This window comes from Bos grunniens, chromosome 3 (genome assembly GCF_055505025.1).
Source record: "Bos grunniens cultivar Pamir isolate PY7600 chromosome 3, Bosgru_T2T1.0, whole genome shotgun sequence".
Taxonomy (NCBI): Eukaryota; Metazoa; Chordata; class Mammalia; order Artiodactyla; family Bovidae; genus Bos; species Bos grunniens.
This window is the reverse complement of record NC_141167.1, coordinates 106,882,559-106,903,842: the sequence shown is the minus strand read 5'-3', so window position 1 is coordinate 106,903,842 and position 21,284 is coordinate 106,882,559. Positions and strand designations below refer to the sequence as shown.

Here is a 21,284-nt window from a genome sequence, read left to right as displayed (position 1 = left end):
TGTCTGTGTGTGTGTTAGTCGCTCAGTTGTGTTTGAGTCTTTGTGACCCTATGGACTGTAGCCTGCCAGGCTCCTCTGTCTGTGGGATTCTCCAAACAAGAATACTAGAGTGGGCAGTCATTTCCTTCTCCAGAGGCCCTTCCCAAGCCAGGAGTCCAACACACATCTCCAGCATTGGCAGGCAGGTTCTTTGAGAGTGTGCCACCTGGAAAGCCCAATATCTTGCACAATCACAGTAAAATTACCAAAGTGAATTAACGCTGATATGATAACATGAGCTAAACTACAGACTTTATTTGACCTTTACCACTTTGTCCTTTCTGTTCCAGGATCCAATCCAGAATCCCACATTGTATTTATTAATAATTGTCCACTTTCCTTAGTCTCCTTTACTATGTGAAAGTCTTTCAGAGCCTTGGCACTCTTTTTTCGGGATTGTGGTGAACATTTTTTAAAATTCATTAATTAGGAACTATACTAGCTGTCTAGTGGTTAAGACTCCCCCCTTCCAAAAAAAAAACAACAAAAGCTCCGCCTGCCCATTGCAGGTTGGCACAGTTTCAATCTCTGGTTGGGACTAAGATCCCACATGCAATGTGGCATGCTAAAAATATTTTTTAAATCATTTTTTAAATTTACTTTTTGAAGTATAGTTGATTTACAATGTTTTGTTAGTTTCTGGTGTACAGCAAAGTGGTCAGTTTCATATATATATATTTAATATTATTTTCCATTATGGCTTAATACAGGATATTGAATATAGCTCCCTGTGCTATACAGTAGGATTACAGTAGGACCTTGTTGTTTATCCATTCTGTATATAATTGTTTGCATCTGCTAATCCCAAACTCCCAATCTATTCCTCCCTCATCCTGCCTCCCCCTTGACAACTATATATCTATTTGAGCCTTGGCACTTTTGAGGAGTATCGGTCAATCATTTTGTACAATGTCTCTCAATTTGGTGGTTTGTCTGATATTTCTCATGCTTAGACAGAGGTTATGCATTTTGACATGCGAGCCTTCTCAGCACACCATATCAGGGGTACACAGTGTCAACATGTCTTATCATTGGCAATGTTAACCTTGATAACTTAGTTAAAAGGAGGTGGGATCCACTGCGTTTCTGCTTGTAAAGTTATTATTTTGATCTATGTAATTAATAAATACCTTGAAGGAGATACTTCAAGACTGTGCAAGTACCCTGTTTCTCCTCAATTTTTAACCCATTAATTTCACCTTCCATGGTTGGGTGTTGCTCCAACAATTATGACTCTTGATGTTTTAGTAGTGGTTTTCTATCTCTCAATGTGTTCATTGCAGTTCTTCTGTAAGGACAGCTGCTCTTTCTCCATTTTTATGTTAACTTTTACGCACTTTACTGTAATACATATTTCAAGCACACCTGGGACATTTACAAAAATTAAGCATATCCTGGGAAACACAAGAATTTCAATGAATTACAGAATTGCCCTGCCCAGATTCCCTTTATGGGGCCACACACCCATTTCCAGCTGCTATGGAGTTGATGACTAACAGCTCACAGTCCTTCACCAAAGAACTGCCTTCAGTCAGCAGGGAGGCTACCTCACTGGAGAACCTCGAGCGGCCCACAGTGACTGACATGGGCTTACAAAAGGCCAACCCCCTGCCTCAAAAGTGCAACCAGTTTTGAGATGTAACCCACAGGTCAGAGCTCTCAGGGATCAGGTGGACACAGACTTAACTGTTAACTCTTAACAAACCTGCCTAGCTTTCTGCCCTGCCCTAATCTGCTTCCCTCGTCCACCTTCCCTCTCGTGAGAACATCTCTCAATAAAACCCTTGACAAGAACCTCCATCTCAGGCTCAGCTTCTAGGGAATCTGCCCTGAGATATTTTCCTGATTTCTAAGATTCCTTCTGAATGATTAGTGAATATGTGGGGAAGGGAGAAGATAGAACCTGGAGGGAAAGTGTCTCTTTTTTTTTCTCCTTTAGTCAAGCTAAGGAAGGAAAAGTGAGATGGCAATATAAATTTGGAAGCTAGTCTTAAACTTTGTTGCCGTGATGGCAATCTTGAAAATGGCCTCGAGAATCCCTTCGGGCAGTTTTTTTGCTGGTCTTCTTATTTGCTACAATCAGAAGCTCAAAAGTTTTGCTATATAGAGCTGAGAGTTATGAGGGAGAAATTGAGACAAGTCTGGGGTTGAAACCCGGAAAGCTAGGCCTTGAAGCCTCCCTCATTAATTACCCCAAGACTCTTCTCTTCAGGCTGTTTTTCACCTTCTTGGAGTTGCAGGCCTCAAGGGTTTCGGAAGCCTCCTGACCCCTCTCCAGGTCTCACCCACCCATACACTAGCCCCATGTCTCAGAGATGGAAATTCACATAGTATTAGAAAGGATGAGAAGATGTTCAGAGAGATGAAAGGGGAGGATGAGGAGGAAGAAAGTGGATACACCTACAAAAATAATTAAGATCATCAATTAGGTTCGTACATACCATCCATAAAAATAAAATTTGCTTTATTTACAAGTTGAAGGATTACACTCTCTGTTCTCCTGGCTTTTGCCTGGAACTTCCCCTGGAGTTCCTTCAGGAGCCTGTTGCCTCACTTGCTCATTAATAGAACCTGTGACTCCATTCTCCTTTTCATCTCGGTTTCTCCTTTCTTTGGAATCTGATGCTTTGTTCTCCTCCACTAACTTCTGCTTAGTTCGGCAGCACATACACAAGTATTGCCGGAACTCCATCATACTCCAGGGAGATGACTTGGTATTGGAGACAGTCGTGTTCAAGTTACTTTCCGAGATGCCTGAATTCTCCTTTTGCTTTGGTTGGCGGGTCTTTGAGTATGCGTGTTGCTTCCGTCTCACCCTAGGAGAGCGCCCTGCCTTGTCCTCCTCATCCTCCTTGTCATTCTCATCTTCCTCCCTCACCTTATTTCTCCTCATCCGGAAAATGGCAATCTTATTCCGCTTCTGTCTCTTGCCTGGAACAAGGCTGGGATCTTCTTCCTTGAAGAATCCGAGAGCAAGGAATGAAGTGTGCTCTCCACTGACCCATCCCATTACATATGGGACTTCGAGTCTAAGGGGGGGAAGTGAGGCAGAGAAGGATTGAGATCAGAGGGAAAGATTAAGCCAAGCACCCACCTGCTGGTGAGTACAGAGCGGGAAGCACAGCTTTAGACTGCCCTGCCCAGGGAAGACATGCGCTTAAAATGACCCAAGAGAAGTTACCAAGCAGTATCAGCCAAGGACACACAGGCGTATTCTAAGTGTATCCAATGATAGCTCATTATTTTAAAAAGGATTCAAATGCTTTGGTTAAAGAATCCCTTTAGAAGTTAGGTAATAACCCTCTAATTTATCTGTTCTAGAAATCCAGGCGGTTCCTATTTGAAGGTGATGGATCTGTTTATTATCTTGATTGTGGTGATGGTTTTGCAAGCACATACATTGTCAAAACATAAAGTTGTACACTTTAAATATGTATAGTTGTATTGTATGTCAATTATAGCTCAATAGCAAAATTACAGCTAGCATTTAAACCCTTCCCCAAATAAACAAGCAAGTAAGTTCATATATCAAGTGTGTTCAACAGCGTATAAATGTTGAGAAGGTACAATGGAGCACACTCATAAAAATGGAGTAGCTAGCCGGAGGCAGTTTTGTGTGTGAGATTCTGAGTCACACAAACTGAGCTCAGACTCTAGCATCTTTTAGGCAATCTTGGGAGAGTTACTTAATTTACCTTTGTCTCCATTTCCTCATCTGAAAAATGGGGATAATAATAGTATTGACCGTACAGGGTTCTTATGAAGTTTAAATGAGAGATAAATTTTCATAAAATGGCATGTTGTAAGTATTCAGTGGATATAAGCTGTGACTACTATTACTATTGGTATTTTTTCCTGGAAGGAGTCAATTTGAGCCATGTTTAGTAAAAATGTGAATTGGAAGGACATAGACAAGATATGGAAGGTTGCCACAGAACATCAAAGGGGAGGTCAGTGACCTAAGATGCCCATACGGTGGTAGAGCAAGGGGTGGGAGACCCCAGAGGAGGGGTACTCACGCTGGTCAGGTCCTGGCTCCCTTGATAGCCTAGGTCATCAGTGAAGCTGTGGATGGGTGTCAAGGATATATCAGTGGTGTTAAAGGAGGGGTTTTCTACCCCTGGGGATCCCCAAGCTTCTTTAACCTCCTAAAGGGAAGAAGAAGGAGAGGTTAGTTAGAAGTGGAACTGCTCACACACAGGCAGAACTTCAGGAGTCACCCTGCCTTGCACCTGCTGTGTCCCATCCTGCCCTCCTACTTCGAGATTCGAAGACAGAGACATATTATCTCTCTTCTTCATTATCATAAAGTTCTATGATCACTAACGCATTGAGACTCTGGTGCGTTCCCTCTCTAACCCCGCACTCACAATTCTTTACTCCCTACGTCCTCATAGAAGCGGTTGTCATAGCAATAGAAGGGTGGGGTCCCAGGCTCATAGGTTCAAGGAGGGCTCCTCTGAGGGATGTTGAGAGGGTGCACACGCACACACGCACACATACACACCCTTCCTTCTCCTTCACTCTCAGCAAGAAGAGGCTGCATTTGCTCATCCCCCTTCCCCCCGCCCCGACCAGGGCTCCGAGTAAGAAGACTGAGCTTAAGAAGAAACGCTGTGGACTTCCCTGGTAGTCTAGGAGGGAAGAATCCGCCTGCCAATGCAGGGGACACAGGTTCCATCCCTTGTCTGGGAAGATTCCACATGCCGTAGGTCAACTAAGCCTGTCCACCACAACCACCAAGGCCACGCTTCAGAGGCCAGGAGCTGAAGCTACGGAAGCCGATTCACCCACAGCCCACAAGGAGAAGCCCGTTTCCCTCACCTAGAGAGTAGCCCCTGCTCCCTGCAACTAAAGAAAACCCAGGCACAGCAACAAAGACCCAAAGAAAATAAAGAAAGAAATAAGAAAAAACACTGACCAAATCCTAAAAAGTGGGACCAAACCCCAAAGGGCACCAAGACATGGAAGATAAAGATCCCAGAATCCACCCTGGAATCTGCATCTGCTAGAGAGAAATTTGGCATGGAGCAGAAAATAGTCCATGACCCACTTTGGGTGGCCAGGCCTATCTGAGATCTTCAAGGATCCAAGGACTTAGTAGGAGACCCTTCAGTGTCTGTTTCAAGAGCCTGAGCTCTGACTGAGCCTTCTCCCCCTTTTCTCCTGCCATCCTCTCAGTCTCTGAAGGTAGTAACAAAGGCTCTATCTTTCATGCATTTCTCTTCTCTGTCCACAACTCTCCCTGGGAGAAACTCATTTCATTGAATTGGCACACATTTATTGATTAAAGCAATGCTGCAAAGTCGGTTTGTTGATAGGATCCTAGATTTTTTTTTGTCTTAAATAGCATTTTGGCAAAAACTGAATATGGATTCTAAACCTGAAAACAGTGTGTTATCAGTGTCAAACCTTCTGTTTGGGTTCATTGGGTTTATGGAAAATAATATTCCTGCTCTTGGGAGATACAAGCTAACGTACACTGGGATGGAGTGTCATGATATGCAACTGACTCTTGAATGGTTCAAAAAATGTATATGTGAATGTATAACATGTGTGTATGCAAACATATGTTACTTTATATGTAGAGAGAAAATATAAATGGAGAAAATGTTAGCAGCTGGTAAATCAAGTGAAAGGTACATTGTTGATTAGCCGCCAAGTCACGTCTGACTCTTTTGTGACCCCATGGACTGTAGCCCACCAGGCTCCTCTGTCCATGGGATTCTTCAGGCAAGAATACTGCGGTAGGTTGCCATGCCCTCCTCCAGGGCATGGGACTGGATGCCATGATCTTAGTTTTTTGAATGTTGAGTTTCAAGCCAGCTTTTTCACTCTCCTCTTTCACTTTCATCAAGAGGCTCTTCAGTTCCTCTTTGCTTTCTCCCATAAGGGTGGTGTCATCTGCATATCTGAGGTTATTGATATTTCTCCTGGCAATCTTGATTCTAGTTTGTGCTTCATCCAGCCTGGCATTTTGCATGATGTACTCTGCATATAAGTTAAATAAGCAGGGTGACAATATACAGCCTTGACGTACTCCTGTCCCAATTTGGAACCAGTCCATTGTTCCATGTCTAGTTCTAACTGTTGCTTCTTGACCTGCACACAGATTTCTCAGGAGGCAGGTAAGGTAGTCTGGTATTCCCATCTCTTTAAGAATTTTCCACAGTGAGTCAAGCTGTGTCTTTTTCAGAATGTGGCATCTGTAAACCAACCAACCAACACGCTGCTCTCTTGCTAATAGAGACCATCTCTCAGAGCACAAGAGTGATCTGCTTTTATGCTAAAATAGCTCCTCATTCCTAGAGATAAGGGTAGCGGGGAATAAAAGGGTGAAGGGACTATTTCTGAAGTTGGTTTTTTTTTTTCAATAAAGCATACCACATGTCTTTATATTGAAAACAAACAAATAAAAAAGGGTGAAGGGGCTAAGGGTGGTCCGGTGGTTAGGACTCAGTGTTTTCACTGCTGGGGCCTGGCCTCACTCCCTGGTCAGAGAACTAGGATCCTGCAAGGTGAGTGGTGTGGCCAAAAAGAAAAGGCAAAAAGCAGAGGGAGGAAAAGGAAGAGGGAGAGAGAGGAGAACTGTGCCTGTGGAGGTCTGGGATAAGCCTGAGGGGGATGACCTGTGCTCTGTGTGAACTCACACCTGGGGACAGGCTCGGGAAGTCTCAGTGGATGCCAAAGAGGACAAGTATTGATGACCAAACACCAGAAGTATTTGATCCCCTCTCTCCATGCCTGTAGCACATCGGCAGCCCTCTAGAAAATTAGAGGCACCTCTGGAGAGAATGGCTGGGGAGTCCCTGCAGAAATAAAGATTTAAGTCCTTGCTACCTAATGGAACAGGGGCTGGAAGACGAAATTGGGTTTGATTGTAGAAAACTAAGGAAGTTAACATGTCTTAAACATCTGAGTTTGCATCCTGATATTTATATCCACTATTTTTATACCCACTATTTCATTATTGTTTGATTTTTTAAAATAAGACTATAAACCTATAATATTTGTGTAAATTAAAAACGATTTTTTAAAATGTTTCCATTTACATGGGGTACCTAGACTAGTCAAATTCATAGAGACAGAAAGCAGAATAGTAATTGCCAGGGGCTGGGGACAGGAGAAAGGGAGTTAGCATTGAGTTATTTATTTTTGCCTACGTTGGATCTTCACTGCTATGTGCAGGCTTTTCTCCAGTTGCGGTGAGCAGGGTCTACCCTCGAGTTGTGGTGTGGGCTTCTTGTTGCCGTGGGCTTATCTTGTTGCAGAGCATGTGTTCTAGACACTTGGGCTTCAGTAGTCGTGGCACGGGTCTTAACTGCTGTGTGATATGTGGGATTTTAGCTACCCAACCGGGGATCGAACCCGTGTCCCCTGCATTGCAATGTGCAGTCTTAACCACTGGACCACCAGGGAAGCCCCGGGAGTTAGTATTTAACGGGTATGGAGTTTCACTTTGGGAAGATGAACATTTCTGGTGATGGATGGTAGTGATGGCTGTACAATAATGTGAATGTAAATGTACATTTCAAATGGTTAAAATGGTAAACTTCATATTATGTGTATTTATCACAATCAAAAAATGAATGTAAAAAAAAAAAGATTGCTGCAAATTTACTGTAATAACTTTGATTCTGGATATTTCATGAAAAGTGGCATGGTTCATATTCACTCCATTACCACTTACAGAGTGTCCTTCTGGCTAACTTTATGTCCATTGCAGGCCCCTAGGTTTGACAGCATGGCTCTATTTCTGAGTGCTTGCTTAGCCACCAGCTGGAAAGCGGTTTGCCACTTCCTTCTCAGCTTGGTCACACATTCTCTTGGTGGCCCTCTTGTTGCAGATCCCAAAAGAGAAGTCAGTGGGCAGCTTGGGCTCTGTCTTAAACACCAAGAAACAGGACATAAAGCCAGTGACACCATCCTGGGGGCACAGTAAGCACCCTAGGTAGCCTGAGGCTGGCTCTGCCCTCCTCTGTTCCTAGCACACAGTGCCCTGAACATCTAACAAAGTTCTACTCAAGCTCTTGGTTTGGGGTCCCCATGAGGATGGAAAGAAAAACTTGTATTCTTTTGGAAGTCTTTCAACAGAAACATCTCCCTTAGCAACTGACTCGCTCTCTCTTTTGGCCATACTGTGTGGATTGAATCTGCAGTGGAAGCGTGGAGTCCTAACCACTGTGCTGCCAGGGAATTCCCAGCAATCGACTCTCAAAACCACCCCTCTAGTCAGAATAGATTTCAATAGGGAGACTGTAAACAGAAATGATGAGGATTCCTCCAATCAGCAGATATTTCTTGAGCACCTCCGTGTGTTCAGCATCACTGTAGGATCTTTGGATAAATGTATATTAGACAAATTGCACCTAATCATGAAGGTGAACTTTCCAGATCAGAAGCAACCAGAAAACAAACAAAAACCTACAACATGTCACTGTGGTGCTGTAAAAGAGCAATGCAGTCTGGCAAAGCCAAGGACGGCTTCCCAGAGGGGATGAGACTAGGGCGAGGCCCTGAAAAAGGGCTTGGATTTGAATAGGAAAGAGAGGCAACAGAGAATTTTTTGAGGGAAGCCACACACAAAGGAAGTAGGAGATTGTGTGTAGAGGATTTGTTGTGAGTCATTCCTGGAGTACATCCTGTGTGCTGAGGCATGACACTAAGCAATGGGAAACAGACCACCTGTCCTCAAGGAGCTCTGGGAAACGGTGAATGAAGGGGCTACTAAAGCAAATACAGGTGCTGTGTATTAGTCTACAAGAATGTTAAGCCCCCAGAAAGTAGAAACCTTACCTGTTCTGTTCATCTCTATATCCTAAGTACCTAGAACAGTGCCAGGCACAACTATGTGCCCAGTAATTGCATACTGAATGAATTCATGCTGCAATGGAGATGTATAACAGCAATATTGATAGTTACCATTTATGGAGCACACACATGTGCCAGACAATATGCTAAGAGTTTTACATACATCATCCTATTTTATTCTCCAGCATTTTGAGAGTACTATAATTATCTCATTTCACAGACTTGGAAACCAAGGCTTATAGAAGTTAACACTTGCCTTAAGGTTACCTAAACTCTTAAGTGACGAACAGAGATTTGAATACAGAATTCAAAATTGCCTAACTTCACTATCCATCCTCTGAACATAGAGTCAAAATGCTGTTTGGGGAAGTTTGTCTACTAGCTGACTGAAATGTGCAGAGAAAGACTCAAGAAAGTGAGACTATTGCAATGAAAAATAGCAACAGCAACACGTATAAACTAAAGCAGTTACAGGAGAAAAGAAGAAAGGATATACTTTCAGGGGACTTCAGTTCAGTTCAGTCGCTCAGCTGTGACTAACACTTTGCGACCTCATGGACTGCAGCATGCCAGGCTTCCCTGTCCATTACCAACTCCCAGAGCTCTTTTTCTTGGGGATGATTTTGATCACTGCCTCCTGTACAATGTTAGAAACCTCAGCCTATAGTTCTTCAGGCACTCTGTCAATCAGATCTAATCCTTTGAATCTATTTGTCATTTCCACTGTATAATCATAAGGGATTTGATTTAGGTCATACTTGAATGGTCTAGTAGTTTTCCCTACTTTCTTCAATTTGAATATGAATTTGGCAATAAAGAGTTCATGATCTGAGCCACAGTCCACTCCTGGTCTTGTTTTTGCTGACTGTATAGAGCTTCTCCATCTTCGGCTGCAAAGAATATAATCAATCTGATTTCTGTATTGACCATCTGGTGACGTCCATGTGTAGAGTTGTCTTTTGTGTTGTGGGAAGAGGGTGATTGTTATGACCAGTGCGTTCTCTTGGCAAAATTCTGTTAACCTTTGCCCTGCTTCATTTTGTACTCCAAGGCCAAACTTGCCTGTTACTCCAGGTATCTATTGATTTCCTACTTTTGCATTTTAGTACTCTATGATGAAAAGGACATCATTTTGGTGTTAATTCTAGAAGGTCTTGTAGGTCATCATAGAACCATTCAGCTTCAGCTTCTTCAGCATTAGTGGTTGGGGCATAGACTTGGATTACTGATATTGAGTGATTTGCCTTGGAAATGAACAGAAATCATTCTGTTTTTGAGATTGCACTCAAGTACTGCACTTCAGACTGTTTTGTTGACTATGATGGGTACTTCATTTCTTCTAAGGGATTCTTGTCCACAGTAGTAGATATAATGGTCATCTGAATTAAATTTTCCTATTCCCATCCATTTTAGTTAGTTGATTCCTAAAATGTCTATGTTCACTCTTGCAATCTCCTGTTTGACCACTTCCAATTTGTCTTGATTCATGGACCTAACATTCCAGGTTCCTATGCAGCCCTTTGAGATCCCCTTCAAAGGGCTTCTAAAGAAAGTTCAGGGCTTGGTGACTTATTTGATACATGGGATGACCAAATTTCTCGGCTGGAAATACAAAGAACGGTGGTAGCCCCAAGAGAAATAGCTTTTCTCTAATTCCAGTTTGACAGTACACTGGATAGATAGATTTTTTTTTCTAATTTTATTTTATTTTTAATCTTTACATAATTGTATTAGTTTTGCCAAATATCAAAATGAATCCGCCACAGGTATACATGTGTTCCCCATCCCGAACCCTCCTCCCTCCTCCCTCCTCATACCAACCCTCTGGGTCGTCCCAGTGCACCAGCCCCAAGCATCCAGCATCGTGCATCGAACCTGGACTGGCAACTCATTTCCTACATGATATTTTACATGTTTCAATGCCATTCTCCCAAATCTTCCCACCCTCTCCCTCTCCCACAGAGTCCATAAGACGGTTCTATACATCAGTGTCTCTTTTGCTGTCTCGTATACAGAGTTATTGTTACCATCTTTCTAAATTCCATATATATGCGTTAGTATACTGTATTTATGTTTTTCCTTCTGGCTTACTTCACTCTGTATAATAGGCTCCAGTTTCATCCACCTCATTAGAACTGATTCAAATGTATTCTTTTTAATGGCTGAGTAATACTCCATTGTGTATATGTACCACAGCTTTCTTATCCATTCATCTGCTGATGGACATCTAGGTTGCTTCCATGTCCTGGCTATTATAAACAGTGCTGCGATGAACATTGGGGTACACGTGTCTCTTTCCCTTCTGGTTTCCTCAGTGTGTATGCCCAGCAGTGGGATTGCTGGATCATAAGGCAGTTCTATTTCCAGTTTTTTAAGGAATCTCCACACTGTTCTCCATAGTGGCTGTACTAGGTTGCATTCCCACCAACAGTGTAAGAGGGTTCCCTTTTCTCCACACCCTTTCCAGCATTTATTATTTGTAAACTTTTGGATCGCAGCCATTCTGACTGGTGTGAAATGGTACCTCATAGTGGTTTTGATTTGCATTTCTCTGATAATGAGTGATGTTGAGCATCTTTTCATGTGTTTGTTAGCCATCTGTATGTCTTTTTTGGAGAAATGTCTATTTAGTTCTTTGGCCCATTTTTTGATTGGGTCGTTTATTTTTCTGGAGTTGAGCTGTAGGAGTTGCTTGTATATTTTTGAGATTAGTTGTTTGTCGGTTGCTTCATTTGCTATTATTTTCTCCCATTCTGAAGGCTGTCTTTTCACCTTGCTAATAGTTTCCTTTGATGTGCAGAAGCTTTTAAGGTTAATTAGGTCCCATTTGTTTATTTTTGCTTTTATTTCCAATATTCTGGGAGGTGGGTCATAGAGGATCCTGCTGTGATGTATGTCAGAGAGTGTTTTGCCTATGTTCTCCTCTAGGAGTTTTATAGTTTCTGGTCTTATGTTTAGATCTTTAATCCATTTTGAGTTTATTTTTGTGTATGGTGTTAGAAAGTGGTCCAGTTTCATTCTTTTACAAGTGGTTGACCAGATTTCCCAGCACCACTTGTTAAAGAGATTGTCTTTAATCCATTGTATATTCTTGCCTCCTTTGTCAAAGATAAGGTGTCCATATGTGCGTGGATTTATCTCTGGGCTTTCTATTTTATTCCATTGATCAATATTTCTGTCTTTGTGCCAGTACCATACTGTCTTGATAACTGTGGCTTTGTAGTAGAGCCTGAAGTCAGGTAGGTTGTTTCCTCCAGTTCCATTCTTCTTTCTCAAGATCGCTTTGGCTATTCGAGGTTTTTTGTATTTCCATACAAATTGTGAAATTATTTGTTCTAGCTCTGTGAAGAATACTGTTGGTAGCTTGATAGGGATTGCATTGAATCTATAAATTGCTTTGGGTAGTATACTCATTTTCACTATATTGATTCTTCCAATCCATGAACATGGTATATTTCTCCATCTATTAGTGTCCTCTTTGATTTCTTTCACCAGTGTTTTATAGTTTTCTATATATAGGTCTTTAGTTTCTTTAGGTAGATATATTCCTAAGTATTTTATTCTTTCTGTTGCAATGGTGAATGGAATTGTTTCCTTAATTTCTCTGTTTTCTCATTATTAGTGTATAGGAATGCAAGGGATTTCTGTGTGTTGATTTTATATCCTGCAACTTTACTATAGTCATTGATTATTTCTAGTAATTTTCTGGTGGAATCTTTAGGGTTTTCTATGTAGAGGATCATGTCATCTGCAAATAGTGAGAGTTTTACTTCTTCTTTTCCAATTTGGATTCCTTTTATTTCTTTTTCTGCTCTGATTGCTGTGGCCAAAACTTCCAAAACTATGTTGAATAGTAATGGTGAAAGTGGGCACCCTTGTCTTGTTCCTGACTTTAGAGGAAATGCTTTCAATTTTTCACCATTGAGGATAATGTTTGCTGTGGGTTTGTCATATATAGCTTTTATTATGTTGAGGTATGTTCCTTCTATTCCTGCTTTCTGGAGAGTTTTTATCATAAATGGATGTTGAATTTTGTCAAAGGCTTTCTCTGCATCTATTGAGATAATCATATGGTTTTTATTTTTCAATTTGTTAATGTGGTGTATTACATTGATTGATTTGCGGATATTGAAGAATCCTTGCATCCCTGGGATAAAGCCCACTTGATCATGGTGTATGATCTTTTTAATGTGTTGCTGGATTCTGATTGCTAGAATTTTGTTAAGGATTTTTGCATCTATGTTCATCAGTGATATTGGCCTGTAGTTTTCTTTTTTTGTGGCATCTTTGTCAGGTTTTGGTATTAGGGTGATGGTGGCCTCATAGAATGAGTTTGGAAGTTTACCTTCCTCTGCAATTTTCTGGAAGAGTTTGAGCAGGATAGGTGTGAGCTCTTCTCTAAATTTTTGGTAGAATTCAGCTGTGAAGCCGTCTGGACCTGGGCTTTTGTTTGCTGGAAGATTTTTGATTACAGTTTCAATTTCCATGCTTGTGATGGGTCTGTTAAGATTTTCTATTTCTTCCTGGTCCAATTTTGGAAAGTTGTACTTTTCTAAGAATTTGTCCATTTCTTCCACGTTGTCCATTTTATTGGCATATAATTGTTGATAGTAGTCTCTTATGATCCTTTGTATTTCTGTGTTGTCTGTTGTGATCTCTCCATTTTCGTTTCTAATTTTGTTGATTTGATTTTTCTCCCTTTGTTTCTTGATGAGTCTGCCTAATGGTTTGTCAATTTTATTTATCCTTTCAAAGAACCAGCTTTTGGTTTTGTTGATTTTTGCTATGGTCTCTTTTGTTTCTTTTGCATTTATTTCTGCTCTAATTTTTAAGATTTCTTTCCTTCTACTAACCCTGGGGTTCTTCATTTCTTCCTTTTCTAGTTGCTTCAGACGACTCTAATCTCTAGATTTGTCAGTTCCACAAAACAGTCAGGAGCTGGGTGTCCACAGTAACGGCAAGTCAGATTGAAAAGTCATTCTGGAGGGCAGAATGATAAAAGCGAGAAAGAAACAAAGGAAAGAAGGGGGAAAAAAGAGAGCGAGGGTGCACAGATAAGTCTTTCCTAGGAGCGGTCGCATCCCGGAGACCAGCGGGCACTACAAAGGGAAAGGTGGGGCTTATCTAAGAACTACAACTCCCAGTAGGCATCGAGAAGAGCAACCAAGCTTCCGGCCAGAGCTTATTTCCGGTCTTTCGGGTGCTGACGCTCTCTTCCGGTTTTGAAGGCCCCTGAAAGGGTTTGGGGGATGTGCACGGTGAGTCCCGACAAGTGGGAGCAGGGGAATCTTGTGTCCGCACTACACTCAGCAGCTAAAAGTTAGCTCCAGGAGGTCAGGGAGGAGAGAGGGCATGCTGGCGGGAGGACGTGTAATCTTGGCAAGAATGGGGGAGGGGACTGGGGCCACGAAGGGCCCCAGAAAGGGATGTGGAGGGCGAGGACGAATGGGATCTCTGGGAAAGGATGGAGGGTGGGATGCAAGAGCGTGGGGGAGGACCCCGCGAGCGCGCCGTGGGATCCCAGGGGAGCTGGTGGAGGAGGACCAGAGGGAAGGTAGCAGCCGTGGGGTGCTTCTGCGTAAAGGAAAGCTAGAGGCTGCTGTGGGTCCGAGATCGGCCGAATCCGGCAGCCCAAGGAGCGTGGGCTCATAGAGTCCTCTCAGAAGATCCTGCCAGTTAGGGAGCATCCAGGGCCCAGGTGGCTTAGAGACTGCTATGTTGGGAGGGGCTGCCGCTTTGACAGACTCAAAAGAGCTTTGACAGAGGTTGAAAGAGCTGTCAGGGAGCTTTTGGTGGTTTTACGTGCTTGGACTGACTGCTCGCTTTGCTTTTTTCTCCAAAGATGAGGCTGCTGGCATTCGCGGTGTTGGCTCTATTTGCTGTCACTCAAGCAGAGGAAGGAGCCAGGCTTTTGGCTTCCAAATCACTGCTGAACAGATATGCTGTGGAGGGGCGAGACCTGACCTTACAGTACAACATTTACAATGTTGGCTCAAGGTAAGGAGGCACTGGAGCTATAGGTTGGGTCCTTTTCAGGTTTCCTGAATTTCCTAGCTGGGAACAGGGACCAGCAGTGATTTATTTTGGGGAGATTTTCAGCAGCAGACATCATGAGTGAATGAATGAATATACTGCTGGATCTGCTTTTGGAAGAGGAGGACATATTCTTATCTAAGTTACAAGAAACCGTCTTCCACTTTTTTGACGTGAAAGAGTTTCAGAGTGGGGAAGAAGCAAGAATTGTGGTGACATAGGGAGAAGAAAATGAGAAGGCAGGAAATGTATAATCCTTTGTTACCTTAGGGATTTAGTTTCAGCTTCCTTTCTTAGATTGGCTTTTTTGTTGTCTTTCACTGTTTTAAAAAAGTAGACCTTTTATTTTGTTTGGTTGGGTTTTGGGTTGTGTGTTGTTTTTTTTTGCCACGCTGTGGGGCATGTGGAATCTTAGTTCCTTGAGCAGGGCTCAAACCTGAGTGTCCCACATTGGAAGCACAGAGTCATAACCACTGGACTGCCAGAGAAGTTCCTTTTTATTTATTTATTTGGCTTCGTGTCGGGTCTTAGTTATGGCCTGCAGGATACTCATTACTGCATCCCCTGGACCACCAGGAAAGTCCTCTCTTTTACTTTATTTCCTTGAATTTTCTTTTCCATATGCATTTTGCCCCTCTTCCCCTCCTTACACATATACACATACACACACACACACACACACGTGAGAAAAAACTAGGGCAAAAATGGATTCGGGCCCATTCTTTCCTAGATACTTTGAGTATTTTATTTTGGTGCCCAGAATCCAGGCCTTGAGTGCTATTCTTCAGTGTAACTACGTAACTCATATCTGTCTTTTGTAGTTCTGATTTTTTAGGACAGGCAGACAGATTTGATTGCTAACTGCTTTAATTTTATAGCCATTACTTACTAACCTTTCTTTGTTTCCTCCATTCTGTAGTGCTGCATTAGACGTGGAATTATCTGATGATTCCTTCCCTCCAGAAGACTTTGGCATTGTCTCTGGAATGCTCAACGTCAAATGGGACCGGATTGCTCCGTATCCTCTTGACACTGGCTGATGAAGGCTAATGGGATGTTGGGAGGGATGTTGCCAGCAAAGCAGTAGGGTCACATCAGTCTAAGTGTATATGGCCATTCTTGCCACCTCTCTGGATAAGATGTGGCAAGAGAGACTAGTGAGAATTGTGTGTGCATGATTTAGGGTGGGCCTGAGGAAGGAGGTTCCTGAAGTTTAGGTTATAAAGCCCTAAAACATTCCATATTGGGAGAATGTAGACAGATGTTTGTGGCTGGTTGATGATCTTTAAGGTGCTTTTAAAAGAAATTCTGTGGGATGCTAGTGTGATCTGGGTGACCTTTTTAAAGGCTCTTCTTATTCAGTGAACCCCTTATTTGGATCAACTGGTAATTTCTTGAGTGTTTTTAAAATGCATTCTTTATTCATTTATTTTTGGCTACACTGGGTCTTCGTTGCTGTCTGCAGGCTTTCCCTAGTTGCGGCACGCGGGGTTTCCTCTTGAGGTGGCGCGTGGGCTTGTCGTTGCAGTGGCTTCTCTTGTGGAGCGCGAGCTGTAGGGAAATCGGCTTCAGTAGCTGTGGTGCACAGGCTTAGTTGTCTTCCCGGACCAGGGATCAAACCCCTGTCCCCTGCATTGGCGGGCAGATTCTTTACCACTGGGCCATCAGGGAAGGTTCCTTCCTGAGTGTTTTGATTTAGATTATTTTTTTCCCTTGGGAGTTACAGTATATTTAGATTTTCTGACAAGGGTAAGTGTTCTCTTTGTATTGTTTTTGTTTTGTATTTTCAAGAATTTCCTTCAGTTACAGGCAGCAAAAGGTTTTCTGTGACCGTAAGTGACTAATTTTTCATCTATAACCTGTATTGTTTTATAACATTTCAATATTGAATATGTCATAGACCTCTTAAAACTTGATTAAAAAGATATCATGTAATACCACCCACTTCAGGCTTAGATACAAAGCCTGTGTTTATTACTTTTGCAGAGTATTTTAGATATGAAATATTACATGTGTTAGCAACTCTTTTTGTGAACGTGCATTTAGTCCCTAAGTTGCAAGTTTGTTACGACTGTAGCTTCATCCTTTTCCCTCCTTAACTCTGAGTCAGTGCTAGCAACGTCTCCCACACCGTGGTCCTGCGCCCTCTCAAGGCTGGTTATTTCAACTTCACCTCAGCAACTGTGACATACCTGGCCCAGGAGGATGGGCCTGTTGTGGTGAGTCACCCACACCCTTAGCTGGCTGGGGCTCAGCTCTGCCTTCCTTTGCAGTCTCTTGCAGAAAATCTCCAGAGCAGGCGCTAAATTCTGAGGAAGTTAAGAAGGACCCAAAACTTGAGGTATTGTGGTAGGAAGGAGCATATTTCAAAGTATGTTATAAAGTCTCAAAATCAAGCAGTGAAATGAACAGGAAGGAGTACTGCCTGGTTGCCTGCCTTCTCCTTCACCTTCGTTCTGTGCGGTGTCAGGTGCCCTCTGCTTTTGTACCATGCTTGCCTTTCCAGTCCACCTTCTATGCTGCCGTCAGATCACTCCCTGTCTCCGCTGTGTCTGTGTCTCTCCGTTGCTTAGAATGCGCCTGCTTCTCCCATCAGGGCCACGCTTTTCCTTGCATACCCTTCAGTAGTCTTGCTGGGTTCTGCCTCTCCCTCCAGTTCTCTACCCGCCAGGATCCTCTGTCCAATGAGGCCAAGCGCCTCCTCTCTCTCAGTGCTCCTCGTTTCCACTCTGCCTTTGTTCTCTGTCTGAAGTACTCTCTCTCCTCCACTTCGTTATCTGGCACCTTCTCAAGACCCAGTTCTGAACTGCATCTCCTTGATTCTGTCTCCTGCTTTTACAATTCATATGGCTCTTTCCTACTCATTCTTTCACTAAACATTCATTGACTGCATCAAAACGTCTGTAGCTCTTAAAATCCATGCCACTTGAACATTTAATTATTGACTGTCTTCAGTAGTTCTCTCTTATATCTAGGTCTTTTCCCTCACCCCCACCTCTCAGTTTAATTATAAATGCCTCGAGGTGAGGGACTGTGTCTTAGATTTCCTTCTGTTTCCCATATAGGGTAGAAGTCCAATGTAAACAGTCTTTTGATTGATTGATGTAAAGGTCAGCAGACATTTACTGAGCCCCCGCAATGTGCTAGATGATAGGAAATACAAAGAAGATTAATAAAATACTGTCGTAGGCCTCAAAAAGCTTAGGTCATGAATTTATAAATACACATGGGCTTTAGGCTCCTTAGTGAGTGCACAGTGGGGAAGGGACTTAACATAGTCAACCATAGAGCTATAAGAAATTCAAGAGACTCAAACCTTCATTGCAGTCTCCGAATTATGAACCTGTGGAAATATATTCTTGTAATTCTGGTTATATTATTTTCACATCTTCCATCCTGTGTGCTTTAAGAACCTCGTTTGGGATTCCCTGGTTCCACCTGGTCCTTGATGGGTTAAAAGACACAGACGTCAAGGCTCAGCTGCCACTTTAGAACAAAGTTGTTTGCCATGTGCTCCAAAGTCTTGGCCTGCTCTCCAAGACGAAGGAATGTGGGGCAGACTCAGCCCCTCCTCTGGTAATGTACATTTGGGTAGGGCTTGAGACTTTACGGAATCCTTCTCATTATTTCATTGGAGCCTCATGTCAGCTCGTGAGTTACAGAAGAGTGTTTCCACTTAAGGAATGGGGAAATGATTGCCAAGGGCAGAAGGGCCAGTGGTGGTGAGCAGCTCTCTCCAGAGTCTGAGGCTGAGGTAGAATGATCTGGCTTTAATTACCACAGCATACCTGGCCTACCTTTTTTTTTTCTTTCTTTCTTTTTTTAAGTAAATGCTCATCAAGTGTCTCCTGGCTCCTAATTTACTCATCTTTACAACACACGAAAGAACCATCCATCTTCTCTAGTTCAAAAAGTTTTCCTCATCTGGATGTTTCTTGGGCCTTTGCGAACTAAGACTCTATTGCTTAGAACTGGGTTCGTTGAAAAACTGCCTTTTTCCCAAATGAGAAAGAGCTGAAGACTTGCCTTCTTTTCTTCTTTTCAGATCGGCTTTACCAGTGCACCTGGACAGGGAGGAATCCTAGCTCAGCGGGAGTTTGATCGAAGATTCTCCCCCCATTTTGTAAGCTTTGCAGGCCTCATCACTCCCCTGGCAGGAGAACACCCTTTTTGTTGTGAGACCTCTTGGCCTCCTTAGAAGATACGGATAGTTGGTTGGTTCTTGTCATATCTGTTTTTTGGTGTCTGGTACACACAGCCATCAAACATCATGATTTAACCATGGCTAGAGATTTTTGGCAATGAGATCACAGTTGCCAGAACCAAAAAAAAACTGCCGTTTTTCTCTGCTCAGCCTTGAGTAAAGCCCCACCTTGGAGTCCTGGGTCTAATTCAAGGATGAAAAGAGTATCTGCTTAGATTCAAAGAGTCGCCAAGCATTGGGAGGTTAAATGGGAACTTTGTTGTAGTCTAGTCTAGGAGAGAATTTTTTGAAGATTTGCCTAAAGTACTGAATGAGGAGATTCATTTATTCATTCCTTCAGGGAATAATTATGAGGTTCCAAATTACGTGCTCGCTTCTGTGCTTTGCTTGGAGAAACCAGCGCAAGACACAGTCCCTCCCATTAAAGATCTTATGGGCTTATGGAGGCCTCAGTGGAGGGAACTGCTGTGATAGCAGTCATACACAGGGCTCAGGAGGAGATGCAGCGGGAACACCTAACCTGATGTTGAGAGTCAGGGAGGATTTTCCGGGGGAGAGAGGTTTCACTAATTAAAGAGGAGGTAAGGAAGGGGACGCACCCCAGGAAGAGGGAGTAGCTCTGAAGTGAGAAAAAGCGTGGAGTCCAGGAATAGCAGGTAGTTTCGGAAGGCCGGAGGGCGGCATGTGACGCAGAGGAATGGAAGAGAGAGGCTGGCAGTGTGGGCCAGAGTTAGTTTGCAGGAGGCTTGACTGTCAGGGCAACACCTGGACATCTCCCTCCTCAAAGATTGTCTGGAAGAGAGAAGCTTCTCTTCCAGAGTGGATTGGGTCAGGTGAGGCCTTTGGTTTCATAGCTCGAAAGGGTGGTCTTTAGTGAGCCATTCTGTGTCCGGAGTGGCCAGAGAGGAGCCTTCCTGCTGACGCTCTGCTTATTTGGGCTGGCTGCTCCCTTTTCTCATTGGACCCTTCCATCCTAGTCCCGTCCTGTGCCCTAATCCAGGCTTCTAAGCAAGGCCTTTGTTGTCTTCCACAGCTGGACTGGGCAGCCTTCGGGGTCATGACCCTCCCTTCTATTGGCGTCCCCCTGCTGTTGTGGTACTCCAGCAAGAGGAAATATGACACCCCCAAAACCAAGAAGAACTGAGTGGGGCTTCCACAGCCCTCCCTGCCCAAGAAATCCAGGTGCTTTCCAGACTCCAAAGGGAATCTCAAATGCAGTGTCTTCTCCTTTAGCCCCTGGCCATCTTCTCCTGGATCCTGTCCTGCTCTAACTAGAGCGAAGGACTAGGCCTGGGAGTCTGTGAGCGCCTCTTTGGTTCCATCATGAAGCCGGACAAACAGGAACGCCTTCGGCAGCCGTCGTGACCTCGGGGCCCTGTGTTGCAGCACTGAGGTGCCGGGGGTGTGTTGCTGGCTATGTGAACTCTCAGAGGTCCAGGAAAGGGCATTTCGGAGGCTGCCTGACACCACCCCATCCCCCACCACCCCTCTCAAAAGAGGGTGGAAGATAAGATGAAAGCTGTGGGACTCTTGGAGGCTACCCAGTCTCTGTACTGGCTTAGAAAGTTCTTACCAAATGGGGTTTTCTAATAAAAACAAATGCCACCCTGACTTGTCTGTTTTCCCATCACCTGGATGAACTCAGGTTACAGTTGGTACACAGGCCCTGACTACTCAGGCTCCTGGACAAGTGAGCTGAACTCCTGCCTCCTTGCTCCGGGGAGTGTGGGTCCTGTCCCCCAGAGGCATTCTGTCCATCCACCTTCATGACCATCTTTGCTTCTGTCTCTTGTTTCCCTGTTTTCACCAGTCACCACACGCTCAGTCATGTCCAATTCTTTGCAACCTCATGGACTATAACCTGCCAGGCTCCTCAGGCCATGGAAGTTTCCAGGCAAGAATACTGGAGCAGATTGCTATTTTCTCCTCCAGGGGATCTTCCTGACCCAGGGACCAAACCCTTGTCTCCTGCTTTGGCAGGCAGATTCTCTGTGCCAGTCACCATATATTCCCCTAAACCTTCCTTGCTTGTGAGCTCCTCTCCACGTAGAGGAGGGAAAATGGGGAAAGATGGTCTGCATTGTTCTATCCCCAGATCTTCAGAGAGCAATTTAGTTCATTATTTTTAAAAAACTATTCATTTGGCTGTGTCAGGTTTTGGTTGTGGAATGTGGGCTTAGTTACTTTGCCTCGTGGG

General features: G+C 43.5%; 2 protein-coding genes across 3 annotated transcripts; one reads left to right on the top strand and one right to left on the bottom strand.

Annotated features, from left to right (window-relative positions):
* Positions 1-2,486: 2,486 nt before the first annotated feature.
* Positions 2,487-4,346, bottom strand: LOC147376672 (uncharacterized). Its single transcript, XM_086393278.1, has 3 exons — positions 4,272-4,346; positions 4,059-4,187; positions 2,487-2,995 (listed from the first exon to the last, which is right to left on the bottom strand). Exons 1-3 carry the CDS (start codon positions 4,344-4,346, stop codon positions 2,504-2,506), a joined length of 696 nt encoding a protein of 231 aa, XP_086249404.1. The 3' UTR covers positions 2,487-2,503.
* A 9,712-nt stretch (positions 4,347-14,058) lies between these two features.
* On the top strand, positions 14,059-20,698 carry SSR2 (signal sequence receptor subunit 2). Of its 2 annotated transcripts, none has more exons than XM_086393275.1 (6): positions 14,059-14,108; positions 14,693-14,847; positions 15,803-15,901; positions 16,994-17,102; positions 18,929-19,006; positions 20,121-20,698. In XM_086393275.1, the coding sequence occupies exons 1-6, from the start codon at positions 14,100-14,102 to the stop codon at positions 20,229-20,231; spliced, it is 561 nt and encodes a 186-aa protein (XP_086249401.1). In that variant the 5' UTR covers positions 14,059-14,099; the 3' UTR covers positions 20,232-20,698. The 2 variants fall into 2 exon arrangements, with proteins under 2 accessions (XP_086249401.1, XP_086249403.1); XM_086393277.1 differs by having other exon boundaries at positions 14,059-14,183.
* The last annotated feature ends 586 nt before the right edge of the window (positions 20,699-21,284 follow it).

Excerpts from the sequence above, each read along its gene's own strand:
- SSR2 (XM_086393275.1), top strand. Across the intron at positions 15,902-16,993 it reads AAATGGGACCGGATTGCTCC|TGCTAGCAACGTCTCCCACA; the intron begins GTATCCTCTTGA and ends ACTCTGAGTCAG. Across the intron at positions 17,103-18,928 it reads AGGAGGATGGGCCTGTTGTG|ATCGGCTTTACCAGTGCACC; the intron begins GTGAGTCACCCA and ends TCTTCTTTTCAG.
- LOC147376672 (XM_086393278.1), bottom strand. The coding sequence starts at position 4,346 with ATGATAATGAAGAAGAGAGATAATATGTCTCTGTCTTCGAATCTCGAA. Across the intron at positions 4,188-4,271 it reads GGCAGGATGGGACACAGCAG|GAGGTTAAAGAAGCTTGGGG; the intron begins GTGCAAGGCAGG and ends TCTTCCCTTTAG. Across the intron at positions 2,996-4,058 it reads GGAGCCAGGACCTGACCAGC|GAAGAAGATCCCAGCCTTGT; the intron begins GTGAGTACCCCT and ends GGATTCTTCAAG.